The 19,910-nt window shown below is 39.4% G+C and overlaps 1 protein-coding gene across 7 annotated transcripts in view; it reads left to right on the forward strand.

Annotated features, from left to right (window-relative positions):
* The window catches only part of LOC117424210 (protein CBFA2T3), a 44,371-nt gene that overhangs the window by 6,572 nt on the left and 17,889 nt on the right, over positions 1-19,910 (forward strand). For 6 of the 7 annotated variants that reach the window (XM_034040369.3, XM_034040371.3, XM_034040373.3 and 3 more), the window contains exon 2: positions 19,746-19,892. In XM_034040369.3, coding sequence (XP_033896260.2) covers positions 19,746-19,892 — 147 coding nt within the window. Of the gene's footprint in view, positions 1-1,965; positions 3,227-19,745; positions 19,893-19,910 lie in introns of those variants that run through there. The other variant, XM_034040374.3, reaches the window with a different exon arrangement.

Here is a 19,910-nt window from a genome sequence, read left to right on the forward strand (position 1 = left end):
TTTTTTTTTTTAAATAAATTATTGAGTTGTAAAAGTTGATTGCGATACACTGTGATAAAAGCATTGCAGAGTGTAGTGAAACACATGGTAAATAATATGGAGAGATGGCAAAGCATTGCAAAAAAAGAGACAAAAGTATAGTTAAAGCAAAACAAAACGAAATTGTAGCATTATGCAGATAAAAAAAAATAGTTCAAATGAAGGGCAGATAAAATAAACTGAGACTATGGGAGAAAACTACAAGCTCCAATAAATCCTACTTGTATATCAAATTAAGATGATTGTGGGAAACCTTAGCTTTCAAAGCAGCTGCTCTGATTAAAATCATACATCTTGCATTCATACTGTATAACAGATACTGTAAATATGCTTATATATTTATAGCTAGACAGTTTTGGTTGCCAGGTCTAGTTGTATTATCTTGTATCTCAGAAGCCACAGGCAGATGCAGGTTTCTCACTATGGAACCTCTTCTCTGAAACATTACACACAGTTACCTCATTCCTGTTGCTGTGTTACATCACCACGGTGCTGAAACACTTCACTTCTTTTACAACTTTGACATCTGGTAAACTTGAAATATATGAATCACTTACAAATTATCCTTTTTTTGGTTAATGTATGCGACGTGGACAGTAAAGTCAGAATGACGGTTGTCTGTTGATGCGAGAAAACAGCGGCCCCCACAGGCGGTGAGTGGGAAAACAGCTATTTGAAATGTAAAATGAAAACAGATTGGTCTCCAAAAAAAAAGAAATACAGACATTATTACTGATTGTTATATTTTGAGAAAAGGTGTATGCGTGACGAGTGGGTGAAGAAAGTAAAATAGGCCTAATTATGCAAGTGCAAATAAAAGAGCAGTTTGTTTTGCTTTGCAGCTCTCCTCCACACTGACCTAACCCTAACCCTAACCCTAACCCTAACCCACAAGATATGAATAACTGTATCTATGCAATACAATGTACTACATGTAAAATACTATACATAGGGGGAACAGGGAACACTATTAGAACCAGACTCTCACAACACATTTACAACATCAAACACAAAAAAGAGATACAGACACCTTTAGTGGCACACCTTCTGCAACACACCTTGGCATCTCTCAAAGTTACAGGAATCGAAAGAAACCAAAAACTGGTCAAATACAGAAAGAAGAAGGAAAGAAAAAGATTGGATTAACAAACTTAAAACGGTATTCCCATTTGGTCTAAATGTGAGGAATGCTACATATTAAAATTAACAAAACACATAAAGTAAAAAAGATTAGTTCAACAGCATATGATTACAATCCAAAACAAGTAAGATAGTCAGTGCATATTCCTTTCCCTGGACGCCCAATCCCGTGTGTGGGGAATCAAGGGAAAGGAAGTCTCAAACTCTCAACCTACCCCTAACCCTCAACTCTCCCTCCACACTGACCTAACCCTAACCCTAACCCTAACCCTAACCCTAACCCGCAACTCTCTCTCCAAACTGACCAAACGTGACAGCAGCAGATACTTTGGATTTTATAGTGGTTTATATATATATATATATATATATATATATATATATATATATATATATATATACACACCTCCTAAAGAATGCTGTTGTGGGATGGATTATTCTCTTTAAATGTTTTCTTGAATCACAAAGAAGGGTACAAAGGGCAGACATATGTCCCACCTGAGCACCGGTTGGCACTATTGGTTAGTAATTGGAATCTAGCAATGAGATTAGAGTGACATACGAAAAAGAGCTATGCTATAGAGGATACTTTTGCATTTTTCTGATGTGCAGAATCTGAATGAGATCATTGTGTATGTGTGTGAGTGTGTCTGACAGTGTGAGAGACTACCAGATGAAACCACTCACACACACACACACACACACACACACACACGCAGGAGGAGATTGCTGCTGTAACTAGGGCAGTGAATCTTTAGAGGTGGAGTTAGTCTCTGGCGAGCCAGCAGCCAGTGCAATAGCAGAAGCGAGCAGCCAGCAAAGCTGTCAACTTGTGGGGCTGAGAGGGCTGTCAAAGAGAGAGAGAGAGAGGGAGGGAGGGAAATTAGGAGCGCTGGAGAACGGATCTCCGCTCCAGATGGTCCTTTAAACACAGACAGAAGGCAGCAGAACGGAGAGCAGCTATCAGCGCAAGAGTGTGTCTGTGTGTGTGTGTTCGCAGTGGAACCTCAAGACCTTAGCGTACTGAAACACCAAAACGAGGAATACAAAAACGAGAAATATTGTCATCTTTGTGAATCATAATCTAAATTTTAAAAAAAAACCTATTATTATTATTATTATTATTATTATTATTATTATTATTATTATTATTATTATTCACTTTGGTTGTTTACACTGTCTCTAAAGAACGCTTGTTTCATCGGTAATAAAGGAAGTGGCTATACAGCGAGGTTGGTCGACAATAAGCGACCGGCGAAGGATCTCATGCCCAAATTATTCGCATCTTTATATCTAGGAAGAAGGAACAGTGGCACCTAGAAATGCTGGGTTCGTGAAAACAAAATTAAAAAGCTGCCATTGTGAAGTGTTTTGTTTATCATAATGAGTGAGAAGTAGGCAATTTCCTCCTAGTGAAAAAAATAATCATAAAATACACTCTAACCTAACGTGTGATTGTTTGAATCTCGTTTCTGTGTTGGAAAAGAATAAACGGAAGATGAGGCATAAAGGAAAAAATAAAGTATAGGAAAAAGGGGAGACTGCTGGGAAACATTAGAAGAAACTGACATTTTAAAGAAATAATAAAAAAAATAAAAAATAAAAACATATTCAACGTTTTGAAAACTCCACAGGCTTTTTAAAACATCAAAAGGAAGACAAACCAAAGACAGATACAAAAAGGGAAACTCTTAACAGAGTTATTCCAAGCATTGCAAGACGACATTTCAAAAGAAGAAGCTGGGAATTGAATTACCTCAGAAATTATTTCGTTGAAATGTCAATACCGTTCTAAATCCAAAGCAGTCGATTGTATTTTTTTTTTTTTTTTTTTTTTTTTACTTTCGACCGATGGAAGGATTTTTTTAAAAGAAATCTTGAAATGAAGAGGTGCTGAGGTAACTTTAAACACTAGTTATTTCGAACTGGTGGCTATATCTTATCGTTTCTTTTTCTTTTTGTCCAAAAATTGAGGGGTTTTGTTTATTTTTTAATCTACTGTGGATTATTCTTGCGGCAATTACCTCAGTTTGATCTCGACCTCCAAAAAGTAAGTGAATAGTTTTCTCTTATATTTCGTCATATTCATTCACCCTTTAATCACACAATATTTGCCAAAGGATTGATAGGTAATGGTCTACCTTATACACCGATGAGTGTTTAGCTATACATCTGTACCCTGTTTCAATGCACCTTTTACAGATGTAGCATATTGCAAGTATACTTTAACATCAATAATATGAGTACATCGTTTTTCTTTTTATAACGCGCCCCCTATTCTATGTTTGATTTTATGTGGTGTCTTTGCCAGCTGTTTCTAAACACCCCTGTCATTTCAATATAACTGATTATTTTGGTTATTTCTGGAAATACTATATATTGTTTTATGGGTTGTTTGGTAACTGTAAGTATATATGCAAAATATGTGTTCTGTGTTTTTCAAATGTATTATTCTATTTCATTTCAGTTCAGTGTGTTACGTAAATAAATTATTGGCTTAATCAGATTACTGTATGCTTGCATGTTATATACACTATAATCTTGTGCAAAATGTATTTGCGGAACAGTACTGTATATTAAACACATACCTATCTGTGCAAAAAAATGTAAATAAATCTTAAGTTCCGGTCGATTTTCGCGAATCTTTAGATAACTATCCGAGGCTGATTATGCTTTGATCCCACGAACTGCAGCATGCCTGCTTCCGATGCGCTGTCAAGTTTGGAGTCTTGTCAGTGTTTTTTTTTTTTTTTTTTTTTTTTTAAATGAACCTGTAAAATATTTATGTTTCTCTGCTTCTCAGGCATGGGTGCACTGCACTACAATTCAGACACAACGATTGAAGGATTGTCAGGTTTGATACAGTGTGCTGTACATAGTCCAAAAAGAAGCTTCTTTCTCGTTCTACAGAAACAGAACGACATTGGTTCTGTTGGTCTTTCAAATAAACTCGTGCTAGGTCTATAAACAACCATTCTAGGCTTACTGAACATATATCAGGATCTGTATAAAACCAAATAAAACCATTATCCATAATTCGGTGCTTGATATTTATACATTGAAGTATAAGGAGTGGTGTGCTTTGCAATAGGAGTGTGCCTAGCTAGTTCTTTTTTATTTGGAGAGGTTTTCTGCAGGATTATTTAAACAGTCTGTTTATTGTGTTCCCTGGCAGTGGTTACTATTTATAGACTATATGAGTAATATTGTCTGAGATACAATATTTCGATTGATGGTTCTAGTATTTTGCATTGTGTTGTATGCGCTCCGTATCATTTCTGAGATTGGGTAATGGATACGTATTTGTATTTCAGCACTAGACAGAACAGGTTCTCCGATTTTAAAAGGACATTTGAAATTTGTCCAGAGCCAGGACTGTAATGTAATGCTCATTGTTTCACATTCGAGTGTAATGATAGCGGGGTTAGGTTAGAGGTGTAGCTGTGTCTGTAGCCACCTGTTCTGGATATTTCTGGGGTTTTTTCTATTATTATTTGGCGGCAATGAGTTGAAGAGTAAGAAGATTTAGTCATGGGATAAACCTGCTGGGGCAAACACTTCCTCAAAATAGATCCATGGAAAGAAAGAGAGAAAGAAAGAAAGAAAGAAAGAAAGAAAGAAAGAAAGAAAGAACAGAAAAATATCAGTGAGGAGTATTGTAATTTTATGTAGAATTAAACTGTAAAACTTGCAACCTGTAATAGCATCAGAATAATATCTCATCGCTCTATCAGACTGTCATTCAAAGTTGGTTCCCACTGTGCACCTAACAATATTGCATATAGAAAGGCTAACAGAATCCTGCTTAAATCCTTCTGGTCTACAATCAAATGAACTGCAAAGATTAGCACACATAGTCCCCTTCCTTTCTTCAGCATTGCTTTTATGTTAAGATATCTATCTATCTATCTATCTATCTATCTATCTATCTATCTATCTATCTATCTATCTATACATATATATATATATATATATATATATATATATATATATATATATATATATATCGAGAGAGAGAGAGAGAGAGAGATAGAGACTGAGAGAGATAGATATACTGTTACACTGTACCACTGTAAATATGATTAAAAGGGTTTTCTTTTATAATATTCTGTTTATACTGAGGGGTTCTGAACCCAGGAGAAAAAACACTCCTACACATCACTTTCATGTTGATCAATGGATTCCTGGGATCTGAGAGACAGGCAGCCAGTTCAGTACAGACAACTCAGTACTGAGGAAACTCAGGATTGACATCACGCAGGCAGACGTTAAGTTATAAAGTGTTTTTTTTTTTTTAAATGCTCTTTAAATTAGAAATGTAGTACCTTTTTCAGAAAGTACGCACATTCACTTGCGTACTTACCGTTCACACAAATTGCTGATGAGGATCCACAACACAGTCTAATAGCACATACAGATAGGAGGAATACCCTTTATAATATCAGCTGAGAGGGGAATGTACAGCTCCAAGCATGTAGATTATTCCATGTGGAAATCATAAAAGAATAGTGAATCTGTCACTGCAAGAACACACAGAGGCAATATAATTCAGAGAAGACATTACAAAGATTCCTTGTGGTTTGCGTCATGCCTTTTTTACCTGTGTTTTGATTGGTGACAGCAGAGTGTCAGCGCCATTCCATTCACAAAATATGATTACTTAGGTTTGGCAGCGATTTATGTTAGGCTTTCAAAACCAATCAGTACTGTATGATAAACGAATAAAGGGTACTAATATGCAGTGTTTCTTTATATATTTGTTTTACCTGGTTGAAGATATTTAAACTCTTTTAAAACAAGTTTTTATAGGTAGGGCTGACAGACCAGCAAAGGGTTTATAATCCGGACACCTATGGAGTTCTACTGTACATGTATATCAAAAAAAGAAGTTGCTAAAATGTTATTATTAGACTACAGTTACAATACAGAGTTGTTACAGTGTAGCTGTACTGCAGCTACAGCACAGTTAACTCAAGGCCAGTGCTTATATAATTTATTTGCAGTTTTAGCTATTCTACAATTTATTTTGGGGTCCATTCAATCCAAAAATGCAACGCTGTGCTATTTGCTAATGGCGACGACGTTCACTTTCCAGAGGCATGGTATAGGTGTTTTAAGTCATGGGCTTATTGGATATTAACATGAGTTTGAGGTATTTTTCTATTACAGTGGTGTGTTTGGAGCATGTCATTGTATGTCTAAAAGTTTGATTGAATTATGCCATTGAGTAGGGGTCAAATTGTATTGAATCAACACTGCAAGTTCAATTCAACACAAACTTGCACTTACACTTCAATGGAAGTGTGTCTTTATCAGATAGGCCAGCTCCCATCTACAGGTTTTCTTCACATGTGTTTGAATCTACAGCGTCAGTGTTTTAAATATTTAAATCAGGGTGCTATTCTTACAACAATATAGTTTAAAGCTGTTGCATTACAACAGTACCAGAGGAGCTTTACTGGGACACCACACAGCTGCCAAGGAAAACCAAAGCTATATAATCACTTTCATAGAAGCATATTACTCTCTGATTGAGTGGTGCATTAGACTTAGGGAAACTTTACAGTAATGTGAATTAATGCTATTATTATTATTATTATTATTATTATTATTATTATTATTATTATTATTATTATTATGAGTACTGTAGTAGAATACAGTAGTCTGCTTAGACCCAGGTTTGACTAGGGGGTACCTGCAGGATGAAACCATTCTTGTGGCGATGTAGCACTGGAGGGCAGATGATTTGCTGTCCCCTAATTAATAAGAGGAGCAGATGGTGGTGGGCAGAAGATCACTGTGCTATGAAATCCCAAAGCCACTGCGAACCAGCAACCTGCAGGTGTATTAGCCAAAATATAATTTCAAGAAGAACCCAGCTTGCAGCGTCCCAACACAACAGCTAGACAATCAGACAGATAGGGGAACTGTCGTCTAATAGGTATGACAGGTGTACTTTCAACTTGATAGTTATTATTATTAATATTATTTGGTAGTATTATTATTTTTCTGCATATTACTATATTATTTCATAGTTTAGCTGCCTGTGCATTGTCTACTTTATCTTCTGTTGACAGTTCAATTTGTTTGCATTCCAGCTAAGGTCGTTTTAGCTCCACCGCCTTGAAACGTGCTAACCGCTAGCCATGCTTCTGTTTCTGTTTGCAGCAGGAGGGGGTTATAAATGTCTCTGTTATAGTTTTAGAAGCAAATGAAAAAAATGTATACAGCTAGATTTGTTTTGCTGAAATCCTGGTAACTGATAAGATTGTAAAGGTGGCTTTAAACAATCAAATCACAAATGCTGGGACAAAACCTGCAAGAAATATCAAGTATACATTTGGCTAAAGAAGCTGATAAAGGCGACATGCGAAAGCACATTTTAAACCCTATTGAGCATTATGCAGATGTACTTAGTGTGTGTTTATTGTGGGGAACACAAAAAAACAAGACTCCAGTGAATCAGCAGATGAATTCTCTTACACAAGCCCGCAATCTGAGACTGAAAAGTTTTTTCACAGTTTTACAATCCAAACCCACAAGCACCCTTACCACATATCCAGGGGGATTACTGTGCAAGCCCTAATCAACTAACACACTAATGCCATTGTATAGTTACATGAATGGGCTCCACTAACATTCATCAGCGGGATGAGAGCATTTTTACTGTGAGGGGCTGGAAATGGCTGTTTTTTTTAGAGGTCCTAAAGGCCCAAACACTGAGGCCCTTGGTGAGGCTGTTGCCAAAATAAACACTTTACTTGATTCCTGGAGTGAGGAAATGAATTTCTGACTGCAAAAATGAATTTCTGAGCTGTGAGGTGGGAGCTGGGAGCCGTGAAAGTGATGTTGGAAAAACAGACTTCAGGACCAGGAAAAGCAATCCAGGGTAGAGACAGGGGAGCAGTGTGAGGGAGAAGATGAATGGGCAGACATTCTACTTAGCTAGATAGATGTACCACGTATCTTAATATAAACAGACAATATAAACTAGCTTGTCTAAAAGACCTAATATCTGATTAAGTAGAGGCTCTCAAAGTTTTTTTTTAAAACAATTCGGAGTCGAAACTGAAAACTGAGGGAAAGGCAAATCACAAACAAGAAAGGCAAATTGTACTGTACTTCAGTAAATGTAAATGTTTAATTTTCTCTGTAAGTATCATAAAACATGTCTCCCACCACGACAGTCAAATACCACTTTTGTGTACTGCAGCTTTATTGGCACGTTAGCCCTGCTACAACTTTTATTAAATGTAATTAAGGTGACAGACAAAAACGTCTGCTTGCTCACACACAGTGATGCAAACATACTGAGATAACGCACAGAGAAACTCAAATCTGGAGATTATAAATCAAGGCTGTAACTACAGAGCTTTGAATCAGCAGTAACCTAAAATGGCAGTTCTGCTGCAGATTAGCGGCCCAATTGCTATGGTTTCTCGCTGTTTATGCCTCAAAACACTGGGAACAGTCCCCGTTTAAAAAGCGCATGAGCTTGAGTTTCCTCCACATGTGTTTGAAATTACAGCAACATGGTCAGCTCCGAGGGGAAAACCTGTCAATAGACCAAACGAGCCAGCTCCCAAACATCTGGGCAAATTAGAAACATATTGAACCAGCAGTGCAAGGAGTTGACGCAACGCAGCCAGCAAATTCTAGAGACCTTCTAGAAAAGTGTGTGTGTGTGTGTGTATGACTGTCTGTGTGCGCGCCTGCGCTTAATTTGCAATGACGGAAGCAAAGGCATGGTTTAGAAATGTACATACGACATGTCAGGTCTCACTTGGCTGATTTACTCTGACACCAATGTAAAGTTCGACATAGCAAAAATGATCTATTCATGTTGCCAAACTGGTACATAACAACTTAGATGCAGGAGCTCCTCAACCCTGTATCAACAAAACACAAAGAATGGAGAACCTATGTTAAACAGGTTTCTGCACCCCCGTACAATTCTGTATCCCTGATGATTTATTTGCTTCTTTAAATAGGCAAAAATATTTATTGCAGAGAGTGAGGCCTGGAAAAATAATGGTTTTCTGTAGCATTGGAATTCAAACATTCTGAGGACATCTTCAGATCTCAGGCTTTATTTTGCTCTAGCCCTGTCTCCAGTGTCTCTCTCTCTTTCTATATATAGTACAGTAGTATACAGTATATGGTTTCAACAGTCATTCAGTATTTACACAACGCAGTTGAAACAGTCTTAGCCATGTCTACATTGTATAAAATATCCATTGCAAGATTGGCTTATATCCCATCTTTGGTATTATACATGTAATTAGGCTCCCTACCGCTTACCCCCCCCCCCCCCCCCCCTTGGTATCAAAGCAAGGGCCAGTTGCTTTATATGATGAATTGAACATGATTGCAGGCTGCACACTACATTTAGAATCTAGAGGCATCTAAAAAACTGTGGGCACGCTTTAGCTTTGCAGAGCAGAATTAGCAGACAGCAGCGTTGTGACATGCATATTGGATTAAAAGCTGTTATCTCCCTGCAACAGAAGCTCTTGCTATCGGCTGTTACCATGTATAAATGGGTAACAGGGCAGCAGTGTTGTTCTTCAGTCAATTACTTACACCTTAATCTGGACCGTACCTGCTTCACCCTGTCAACAGAAAGAGCATTGTTCCTAAAATTGGAACCTGGTGAAGTCAATGCTCCTTTGCATATATATATATATAATTGCCTTTCCAAGCAAGGTTACTTTAGCACTTGTATGGTTTAAAGCCTTCTGTACTGCAGGGAAAAAAGTGCAGTAAATTAGCAGCTATGACATAATAGCTTAGATAGGCTGCAGGTTAATAGCTGTGCTTTAACTGTGATTAAGATATTAATAGTGATTCTAAATTGGAATTGTAATATATAGTTGCAGTAACTGCTTAGCCAGTTCTTTTTGAAACTGAATAATGAAGGGTTATTTGTACTTCCCACTTTGTATTGCTTTATACCTGGAGTTGTAGCAATAGTAGGATGGTATCAGTTAGATTAATGGACATAATAAATGTTAGGTACCCCAAATGTAGGGAAGAAATAGGAAAACTATGATGCTCTATCAGTCTAGAGTTGCAGCGTAAGCCCTGGAAGGCAGGGATACTGTAGATTACTGGACAGGGATAGATGGTTATCTGATCTCTTCTTGTAATTGCTTTTCTGGATAGTGTGTATTTCAAAGCTGATTGATTTAGTGTACATTGTGAAATGATCCAGTTTGTGATCCATGCTTGATGATGGCACCCCTCTAGGGACCAAATGCAAATACTACATACATACCGGTTTTGTACAGAAGTACACTGCACAATTAATTGCAGGAGTTACGACTGAATGAGATAAGTAGTAAAAATGTAACATTGTAAAGAAGGAGGGAGGGAGAGAGATTGCAACAGAAATACCTGTCCGCTCTGAAATGGATCTGTCATGTTTTTAATTTTCAGTGTTATATTTACAATATACTTTAAACCTGGATGTGCGTAAAGAACATATTCTATAATATATCCACCTGAGCAAAATAATATTTTCCAAAAAACTGTCCTATAACTATATCTTAACAGTGACAGCTTGAAATACTGCTACGATTAAACTATAAATTAGGACCAAATTAGTCCAAACCTGGTGTTTACTTAAGACAAAAATACACAACTCACAGACAAAGTCCCCTTTTATAAATTATATAAAGGACTGCAGTATTGAGGTTCATCGTCGTTTTGATCAATATGTTAAAAAAGCTCAATTGAGCACCTAGATGACTATGTAAATAAAGCATTATTGAATCGAATTGGGCAAAGAAAACAATAACACAGGGAGGGAGGCAGAGGGGAAGAGAGAGATATAGAGCAGAAGCAGTGAGGGAGAGATTAGGTCAGTGAATCAGTACGAACAGGACTGCAGGGGCCAGCAGTGGTTTAATTAACCTATATAAGACTGCAACATGGACTGAGGCACTCTCTCTTACTGCCTGACTGAACAACACTGTGTAGGATTCTTGGTATTCTTGCACTAGCAGACAGATGCTTAGTTCAGAGAACTGCAGTAGAATTGCAATACACTCGTGCAAAAAGGTCAAAATGATGTGTTTGGTTAAAATTGCTAAACAAGGCCCTTCCTGATGTTTTACATCTTTATAGAGACAGAAATGCACTAACGGGACTGTGCTGTTACATTTCCATGACCTGGGTACATTGTCTGAGTTTAGCTCTGTTCATTTGCAGTCACTGCAGTCTGTATATTTTCCAAGGGCATTTCTTAAATGGCAGCTTTAAATTGCAGTGTTACAGTGTAGTTTAAACAATTTAGAGTCTGTTTACTAATGTTTTATAGAAAACAAGCCTGGTTTGTTCATATGGATAGCCTGGGAGTGTAATTTGGCACTCTCCTGCTATTACGTGCAGCAGTAGGAGGTAATAAATGTCAGGTCTGTCATAGGAAGCAAACGAGATACTGGACAGGAAAGGAAACAGCTATTTAGTAAACCCCCTTAAACATGTCTTTAAAAAAAGCAGCACTGGGCTCTAAATGACGGATCTGTGCTCCAGTGCAATAAAGGGTTGGTTTCAATGCAGGGCTTGTGCAAGTGTGATAACAATTTCAAAATAAATAATGAAATAAATAATAAAATAAATAAATAAAGGAATGAATGAATAAGTAACCTCTGAACGGCATCTGTCCTGTATTTGCTCTCGTCCATATACACTGATCAGTTGTGTTTGTTTCCATCACAACACAAACAGCAGCTCAGCGGTTTATTCTCCAGTGTTTTTCTGTGTCTCTGGTGGCAGCTGGTGTGGGGGTGTGCTGTTGTGTTCCCTGTCTCTCCGAAAAACCAGGCACACCTGTCAGACAGGAAGTGCAAATCCAGCTTCCATTCTGTTTCCTGGTAACCTCTCGACCAGATACTTCACTACCTCATAGAAAGAGAGGGAGAGAAAAGAGAAGGGAGAGTGACGAGAAATAAAATAGAGTGAGAGAGAGAGAGAAAGAGGGAACAGATAGAGGAGAGGATTATACAAAAGAAGAGGTAGATGAGAGTGATGAGGGAGAGATAGAGATAAGGCAAAACGGGAACAAGAAGAGACAGGAAACACAGAAAATAAAAATATACTGCAGTCTGACTGAGTCCATTCAGGTATCCGTATCGAGAATGATTAGTAAACCATTCAGTGCAGAGGACTCAAAACAGGAAAAGATGTCAAGCATCTGGCCCATCAGTGTCACGTATTATTTCCCCTTTTTGAGCAGGGGTTTCTATTTAAAAACAGTCCTATGCTTTACAGCAAATGTAAACCAGGGCTGTGGGCTCAACAACGTTGCTCAACGAACCGGAACATGGCAATAACACTGAGCCTTGTATATATGTAACTGTGTTGTTACATAGAGAGTGAGGTGACAGGGAGCAAAAGGCAGGCTGTTTGAGTTGTTTTCTCTTAGCAGCCTGTTGGCTTGTCATCCGCACTTTTTTTTGTCAGAATCCTCAAGACGGGTCCTCGTGGGGGGCCTGGCTCCCTATTCCCAGGTTGCCCCTCGCACTGCCTGTGTGCAACTAACAGGGTAATTAAAAGCTTGATGAGCTAATTGGTGTTCGGTGGAGCTGCAGATGTTTTGACAGGAAGGCCTGTTTGTGTAAACACAGGGAGTAAACAAGCTGATCAGGTAGGCCTGTGTCGGGTTAATTACCAACTTGTTCTCCTCCCAGAGCCAGAGACAATCATTAGCCCTGTCCTGTGACCAGAACAGTACACACCTACCTTACCACAAGACCCAGACACTCTACATTTAAACACGCAATCCTAAATGACTGGTTAAATAAAATAAAATACATTTAAAAATATAAGTCAAGTATACAAACAGTTTGTGTGTGATAACATTGCTCAATATTGGTCTTCTGAATTTAGTTAGCGAACTTATTGTGAAAGCAAGTGCAAAGGCAAAAAAAAACACAATGAAAAACAATTGAACCAGTATAGAAAAAATTAATTGGTTCTGTTTGTTGGAATTGCAAACTTCAGTAGGCCACTGACTGGGTTTGGCAGTACAGTACTAAGTAGACCTGTAGTTTGTTGAGGTGTACTTAAAACAGTCACAAATGGTCCCTCTCATCTTGTTCTTTTCTCTGTTTATACTGCTGTATCTCTCTAGTACACTCTATTTTTCCCTGACACTCTTCCTTTCTCCCACAATGCTTTGTTTCTCAGTGGCAGGTGTGTGTTGGTGCCCTCAATCCCCTTCTCCTCAGAGCTGGCAGGTGTGTGTGTGTGTGTGAGAGAGAGAGAGAGAGAGAGAGAGAGAGAGAGAGAGAGAGAGAGAGAGAGAGAGAGAGAGAGAGAGAGTTAACGGTGGAGCTGTGCCCTCAGGGCTGCCTGTCCCCAGGTGGCAGAGGAGAGATGATGATTATTAAAGCCAACCTGCAGATGGCCCAGGAGTACAACTTTAAAAATGCCTCCAAATTGCCTGAACAAGAGAGACAGAGAGGGATAGAGTGTGAGAGAATCTGCCAGTCCAGTAAATTAATGGAAGACATGAGTGGTTTACCTTTCTACAAAGCTGCAGCTGCCATTATTTTAAAGTGTTTGGTTCTCCTACCACTTGCTCTTCAATCCCTTTCTCTCCCTCCCATACTGCAGTAGGTCAATGGTTTTCATAAACAGGAGCTTGGTTTGTATTTGTTTCTGTATATTAATGCAAGTTTATAATCATTAAAACTGCTGTTAAAATATTACATTCTTTAAGTAATGTATCTGTTTAGGCCGCCTTGAAGGCTGCACTATTTCCCTTTTTCCCTACAAATATATTAACAGTATTATGGTTTAGGGTTAGGGAATAGTACTGCAAGGGCATACTAATGAGAAAATCAGACATATCATCCTGATTTAGCAAAGCATGATAAATATATAGTATATGCATTGAAAAACTACTGATTTACTGTGTACCAACTCCATTCCAGCTCTATATGTATGTATATCTTTCATTCCCTCTCTGTCTCTTTTCCCAGCCCCCCTCCCTCGCTCTCTCCCTCACACACTCGCTCTCAGTGTTGTCTCTCTGTGCCAGCGCCGACTGATATCCTAACACAGTCCAGATGGGTCTGATTGGGGAGTTGTTCTTGGCACCAGCCGCCGCGGCAGAATGTCACAAATACTTTCCTTTATTTAGGAATGGCTTGGGGTTAGGGACCGGAGTGAGAGAAAGACTCTCCCCACCATCTGGATTTCATTTGCAGCCATTCGGAGAGTTTGAAGCTTTTTTTTCTTTTTATAACAACATACAAAGTGTAACCACTTCGTGCCCAATTCCCAAGCACAGAAGTTCAAGATGGGCAAGGCCAAGCCAGGTTTGAGCCTAAAGTCTTGCTAAATATTATTTAATTGATAATATATTTCTGTATTAAACAGCTTTGACCAATATTGCTTTTATAAAACAATTAATGACAAGAAAAATTGTGAGCAGTTATTTTTAAATAAACTCCAAAAATGGACATGGCTAATACTTCAACAAGAGATGAACAGCTGCTGTTGCGCATGGAGTTTTATATTTACACAAGCAACAGCAGGTTAATATACATATAACGACTGAGTTGTGCTAAATTATAATGCTAAACTAAGCTCCTGCATGTACCTGTTTGGTCCAACATCTTCCATGAGATTAACAGTTAAGAACATAAAACAGGATGCAGGTCTGGTGCTGTATTTTGTAATTCGAAAATTTGGTGTGTCTTCTCTAACCACTTATTCAGTGAGGTCCAGTATTAAACCCAGGGCTGGATTCTCGCTAGCCTGGGCTCACTGGACGCTCCAGACATTTCCATTCCTGGCAAAGGCCCTTATATGGACGGGACTCAAGAAAACTGAGTCACAAATGAGAAAAGAACTTTCTTTTCCCCTGCAAAGTTAATAAAAAAAAAAGAAATGAGACAGTAGAAACTCCCAAATCCGTAAAGTAGGTCAGCCTCGGACAGAGAGCTGGAAAAAAACTGTCTGCAGCGACTGATTGAAACAGCATCTGGAAATTCGTCAAATTACCTTAAAACGTCTACTTTAACTGAGGGGTTCTCTGTTGTTGGGCTTTGATAATATCACACCAAGTGGTGGAACCACTTTCATAATGAAAAACAACTTGAGTGCAGTTTTGCAGCACTATAACTGCAGTTTACATTGTGAACACAGTTTAAAAGACAGGTGTGTTTCAATAGCATTTGCATGGATTGGTTCAGTGTGTAATTATCTGTTTATTTAACTGGCTGATAACTGATGGGTATATGTAAATTAAGCTTGTGTGTATAGAAACCAGTGTGGAAAGCAGTTTTTTTAACAGCAGATAGAAAAACATACTTAGGTAGCCTGATCTGGCGTTAATTCCAAGCTGTCATATTACTGTTGGTTCTGTTTTCACCATATTGCACAGGCTTGTCACTATAATTGAAAATCAATATTGAAATAATGGTAATTAATAACACCTTAAGAGGCAGGAAAATATTAGGGTTTTTGTTTTTGTGCATCACAAGTTAGTATACTTTGGGCCAGTAATCTTGTGAAATGCTGAGTCGATAGATTCTCATGCCAGCTCACAAAGGGTTAAGTGGCCCCAGGTGTCACAGATTTGGGGGTTTCGGGGTGTCTGGGAGAAAAACTGCAATCCTAATCCGTCTGTTTTGATGGGAGTCCTGGATTTGTGTTCAGTCCTCCGTCGGGCTGATGGAAAACAGATGTGGGCAGGCAGGCGGGCGCGAGGCCAGAGCAGCTGGGAGAAATTAAAAGCAACAGCATTCCAGGAGAGCAGGAGACAGGGCAGGAATTACACTGAGAGAGAGAGAGAGAGAGAGAGAGAGAGAGAGAGAAAGAGAGAGAGAGAGAGAGAGAGAGAGAGAGAGAGAGAGAGAGCACAAAGCCAGATGAATAAGTCTGGAGAAAGAGAATGTCTATATGCATACATGTGTATGTCAGTGTGTGTCCTTGTGTGTCTGAGTGTGTATAGGATACATAGGATGGATCGTAATTTGATTGCACAACCAATTTTATATTATGTGTTTGATACCTACACATTGCAATAGATGTTTATGGTAACACAACACATTTTATCAAGGCATGAAAATGCCTTTCATTTATGCATTTCATATGCATTAGAGTCTAACCAGTATGGGGTCTGAATGAGATCAAAGTTTATGGCGATACCACAGCTGTACCCCGTCATAACCTGGGTTTAATACAGGACCCTGTTTCTCAGCACTGTCCCCATTACTTAAAGGGTAGTCTATTGGCAACATATTTGCAGCCTTGCTTGTCCCCATGTGTGTGTATGTTTGCCTGTATGCGCGTGTTCAGTTCTCATCAGTGTGTTTTTGTGTGTGTGTCTGTTTGCGTCTCTTTGTATCTGCACCATGTAATTTGTCTCAGCTTGTAATGAAATGGCCTCTCAGCCCACTGAAGTGAATGGAAAAGCAAGGGCTGGACGCGAACCACAAACCATACGGTTCAAAGAAGAACGACTTACCATTCAACTTATGCAGACGTCAGTATTATTAACTCATCACAGCCATACTCTAGTTTTGTTTACTTGGAAACAGCACAATTTATTTCTCAGCTAATAGTAATGTAGTGAGGAATAACTGTTACTGTCAATACAAAACCTACCGTTCATTAGGCCCCAGGGTACTATAAGGTATCAAAGTGCAAAATTCATAATCCCACAATATAATCCTACTGTATGGATTCACTTAAACAAAACATGGTTATAGCTCATAAAGTAATTCTATAAATCAAACCGCTTCCATTCACTCTGCAAGTTTCACATGTGCAGAGTTCAAATGTTTTCTATCACTTATGTATCTGGTGCCACTGGTACCATGTCAGTTGAGAAGGTGTTAGAGAGGATTTCACTAGCCTGAAAGAAATGCATCCAAACTGAGATCTTTCTTTAACCTAGTATGGTACCAGATATCAGTTCAAATGTGAAATGTGGTTAAGTTTATTGAATCCCATTAAACTCTTGATACTCCAGCAAAGTACATGGGATCCACTCTGTAAGATCCCCAAGCCTGGGAAAGCGCCTCAGCTGTGTTTAATGCATTATAAGATCTCGTCTTGCCGGGACTTAACTCTGTCCTTCAGCGGCGATGGGAGCACAGCTGGTCGCAGATGGTGTGGACATATTTTCCAATGTATTAAAGTGAAAGCCAGAGATGTGTCCTGCCCTGTCCTTTAGCTGTTCAGATTAAGCAGCTGTTTGTAATCCCTGCTCCGGCAGAGCAGGCATACCGAGTTCAGTTCCTTTTCCAATGCTTCACTCTAGACCTGGGGACAGGCAGCAACCTTTTTTTATGTAAAAGATTTTAGAGCAGTTGCTATGCAGACAGAGGCCTTGATGTTATTGGTCGAGCCTAACACATCATGTTGTTATTGGCTGTGTCGTTCTTGGTGTTCTCTAGTGTTTGTGTTTTTTTTTTTTTTAGTAGTAGCAGGCTCCTCAGTGCACACCTTATCTTATGCACACCTAAGAGACATACTGGGTCACTGAGTGGAACAGATATTTCTCTCTAGTAATTGAAGAGGCTGACCTCCGCACTAAACCCTTAAGGTCACAACCTGATCAACTACAGAATTTTACATTGAACTTTAAAGATTTTTGCTAATTTCTACCATTTTATAACACTGCCAATTAGTGTTGCGCCGATGACGAGAGTTTTCAATGAAGTGTTTCTAGTTCAACATAAGATTAGTAATGATAATCAACTAGACATTGATTATCTCCAAATGTAATATTTTACATATAAATAAGCTGATTAATTATTTTTACACTTGTCAAGTAGTAGTACGGCCAGCAGAAGGGCCTCGGGAGGCTTCAGAAGAGAAGAGCAGAGTTTCCCTCTATTCTAGCAGCACTGCGCAAAGGAAGGCTGTGCAAGGGTGAACAGTGGGTGTGACATACTACATCATAGACTTTTTGGACTACTGTGGCCCCTGGTGTTAATAATATTGACAGACTGTAACCCACAAATAGATGGGTTGTAGAGCAAGCCTCTATTTTTGTTCACATTGTAGCTGGTATATTTACTCCCAGAGGTATTTTGTATTAAAGCAGTGGTAAAAGTAGCATGTGTTTACTATGCAAACAGCAAGGCAGGGCATGTATTTCAACTCCTTACCTCACTGTGGCTGTCCTGTCCAGTGTCCAATGCTAATGAGGGCAGCAGACTATGTAATCCCCTGTGCCTACTGGGCCTGTCAGCTGTCATTTAGCTCTGAAACCTGTTAAAAATACACTTCAACATAGACAAACACACACAAACCCACAGACTGGGTAAACGGAGGTGTGCTGTGTAGTAGGGATCCAAGTGTATCTCAGTGTATCTCAGTTCATGAGGTCCTGCTCAAATGGGAGTCCAAGGTTCTACATGCAGGTTAGCTGTGATCTCAATAGACTGTGCTGTTGGCCAAAAGCCAGTTAACCCTTCTCTCTCTCTGCAGCTGCTGTACTCACATGCCAGGTGCTAATTGCTGGTCTATTCATGGTTTGGCACAAGTGTCCAACGCTTGGTTATTTCTGAGTCTGTCGTTTGTTGAACATTCATTGAAGGAGCTGGAGTCTCCTATGGTTTCTCAGACTGCTGTTGCAAAGAAAGTTGGCGTGTCAACATCACATGTGCGATTAATTTTGTTTAGGAATAAAAAATAAAAAAAACATTAAAATTATATTTTAAATTCTGTATTTAACATTTAATCATAATGTGATGTGATTTCAGGCCAGTGGCTCTGTCTAATTGATTTTGCAGCTTCCAGTGTCAGCACGAGGGGATTGACATCTCCAGCGAGGTCACTGTAAACCTATCTGCGCTGCCCTGCGAAACCCATCACAGGGCTCGTATTGATGTTTATATAAGTGCTTGGAGATGGGGAATCTCTTTCCACATTCACTTCCCCTGTCAGGCTCCTAGACAGCCAGCGACTTCTTCTTCTAACACTTTATCTGTTTGCACTCAAACCATAGCAGCAAGTATGTAAACCGATATGTGTCTTTATGTGGTTCAACACACAGCCCACTCTGTGTTTATTGTCAGAGTGTGCTCCTTGGGCTCACACTATGTGTAGTTTAACAGCACACACACACATACACACCTCTGATCAACAGCAGCAGGACATGCAGCCCTTATGATCCTAGAAAGGCAATGCCACCTGACTGTGCCGCTTGCGCCGGCCAGGAAAGCTTGCCTTGTTTGGTCCCCGATCGAGGCTTGGGATAGTTCATGGAAGTGGCCGGCTGTTGACAGACAGCGGCAGGTCCTGCTGCACTTGCCGGTGGCCATCAAGCGCCTGACCTGGGGGTGAGAGGGAGAGACACGGGGCCGTCAGCAGCTGAACGGGAGAGCAGGTGTTCCAGGACCTTTCCAAGCGCACAGACATTTCTGTTTACCTCTCTTCCTCTCTCCGAGCTGCTTCTGCCTCTAGTTTTTTCTTTATCCACCATTTTTACTAATTTCAGGTGCTGCAGTTGTTTTTCACTGCTGTTCTCTTAACCAATTTATCCTGTGGAAATCTCTCTGGTCCACTAACCTCCCTCCTTTTGTCTTTGTGACTCACAGGTAGCACAGTACTGAAGGTTGGAACAATGCCAGATTCACCTGCTGATGTCAAAGCCCAGCCCAGATCAACTCCACCCACCATGCCACCACCCCCCCCCTCCGTTACCCAGGCAGCCAATCGTAACGCTTCCTTCACGCCCACCACAAGTAAGTCATCACCGTGGC

Source organism: Acipenser ruthenus, chromosome 19 (genome assembly GCF_902713425.1).
Source record: "Acipenser ruthenus chromosome 19, fAciRut3.2 maternal haplotype, whole genome shotgun sequence".
In the NCBI taxonomy this organism is placed as follows: Eukaryota; Metazoa; Chordata; class Actinopteri; order Acipenseriformes; family Acipenseridae; genus Acipenser; species Acipenser ruthenus.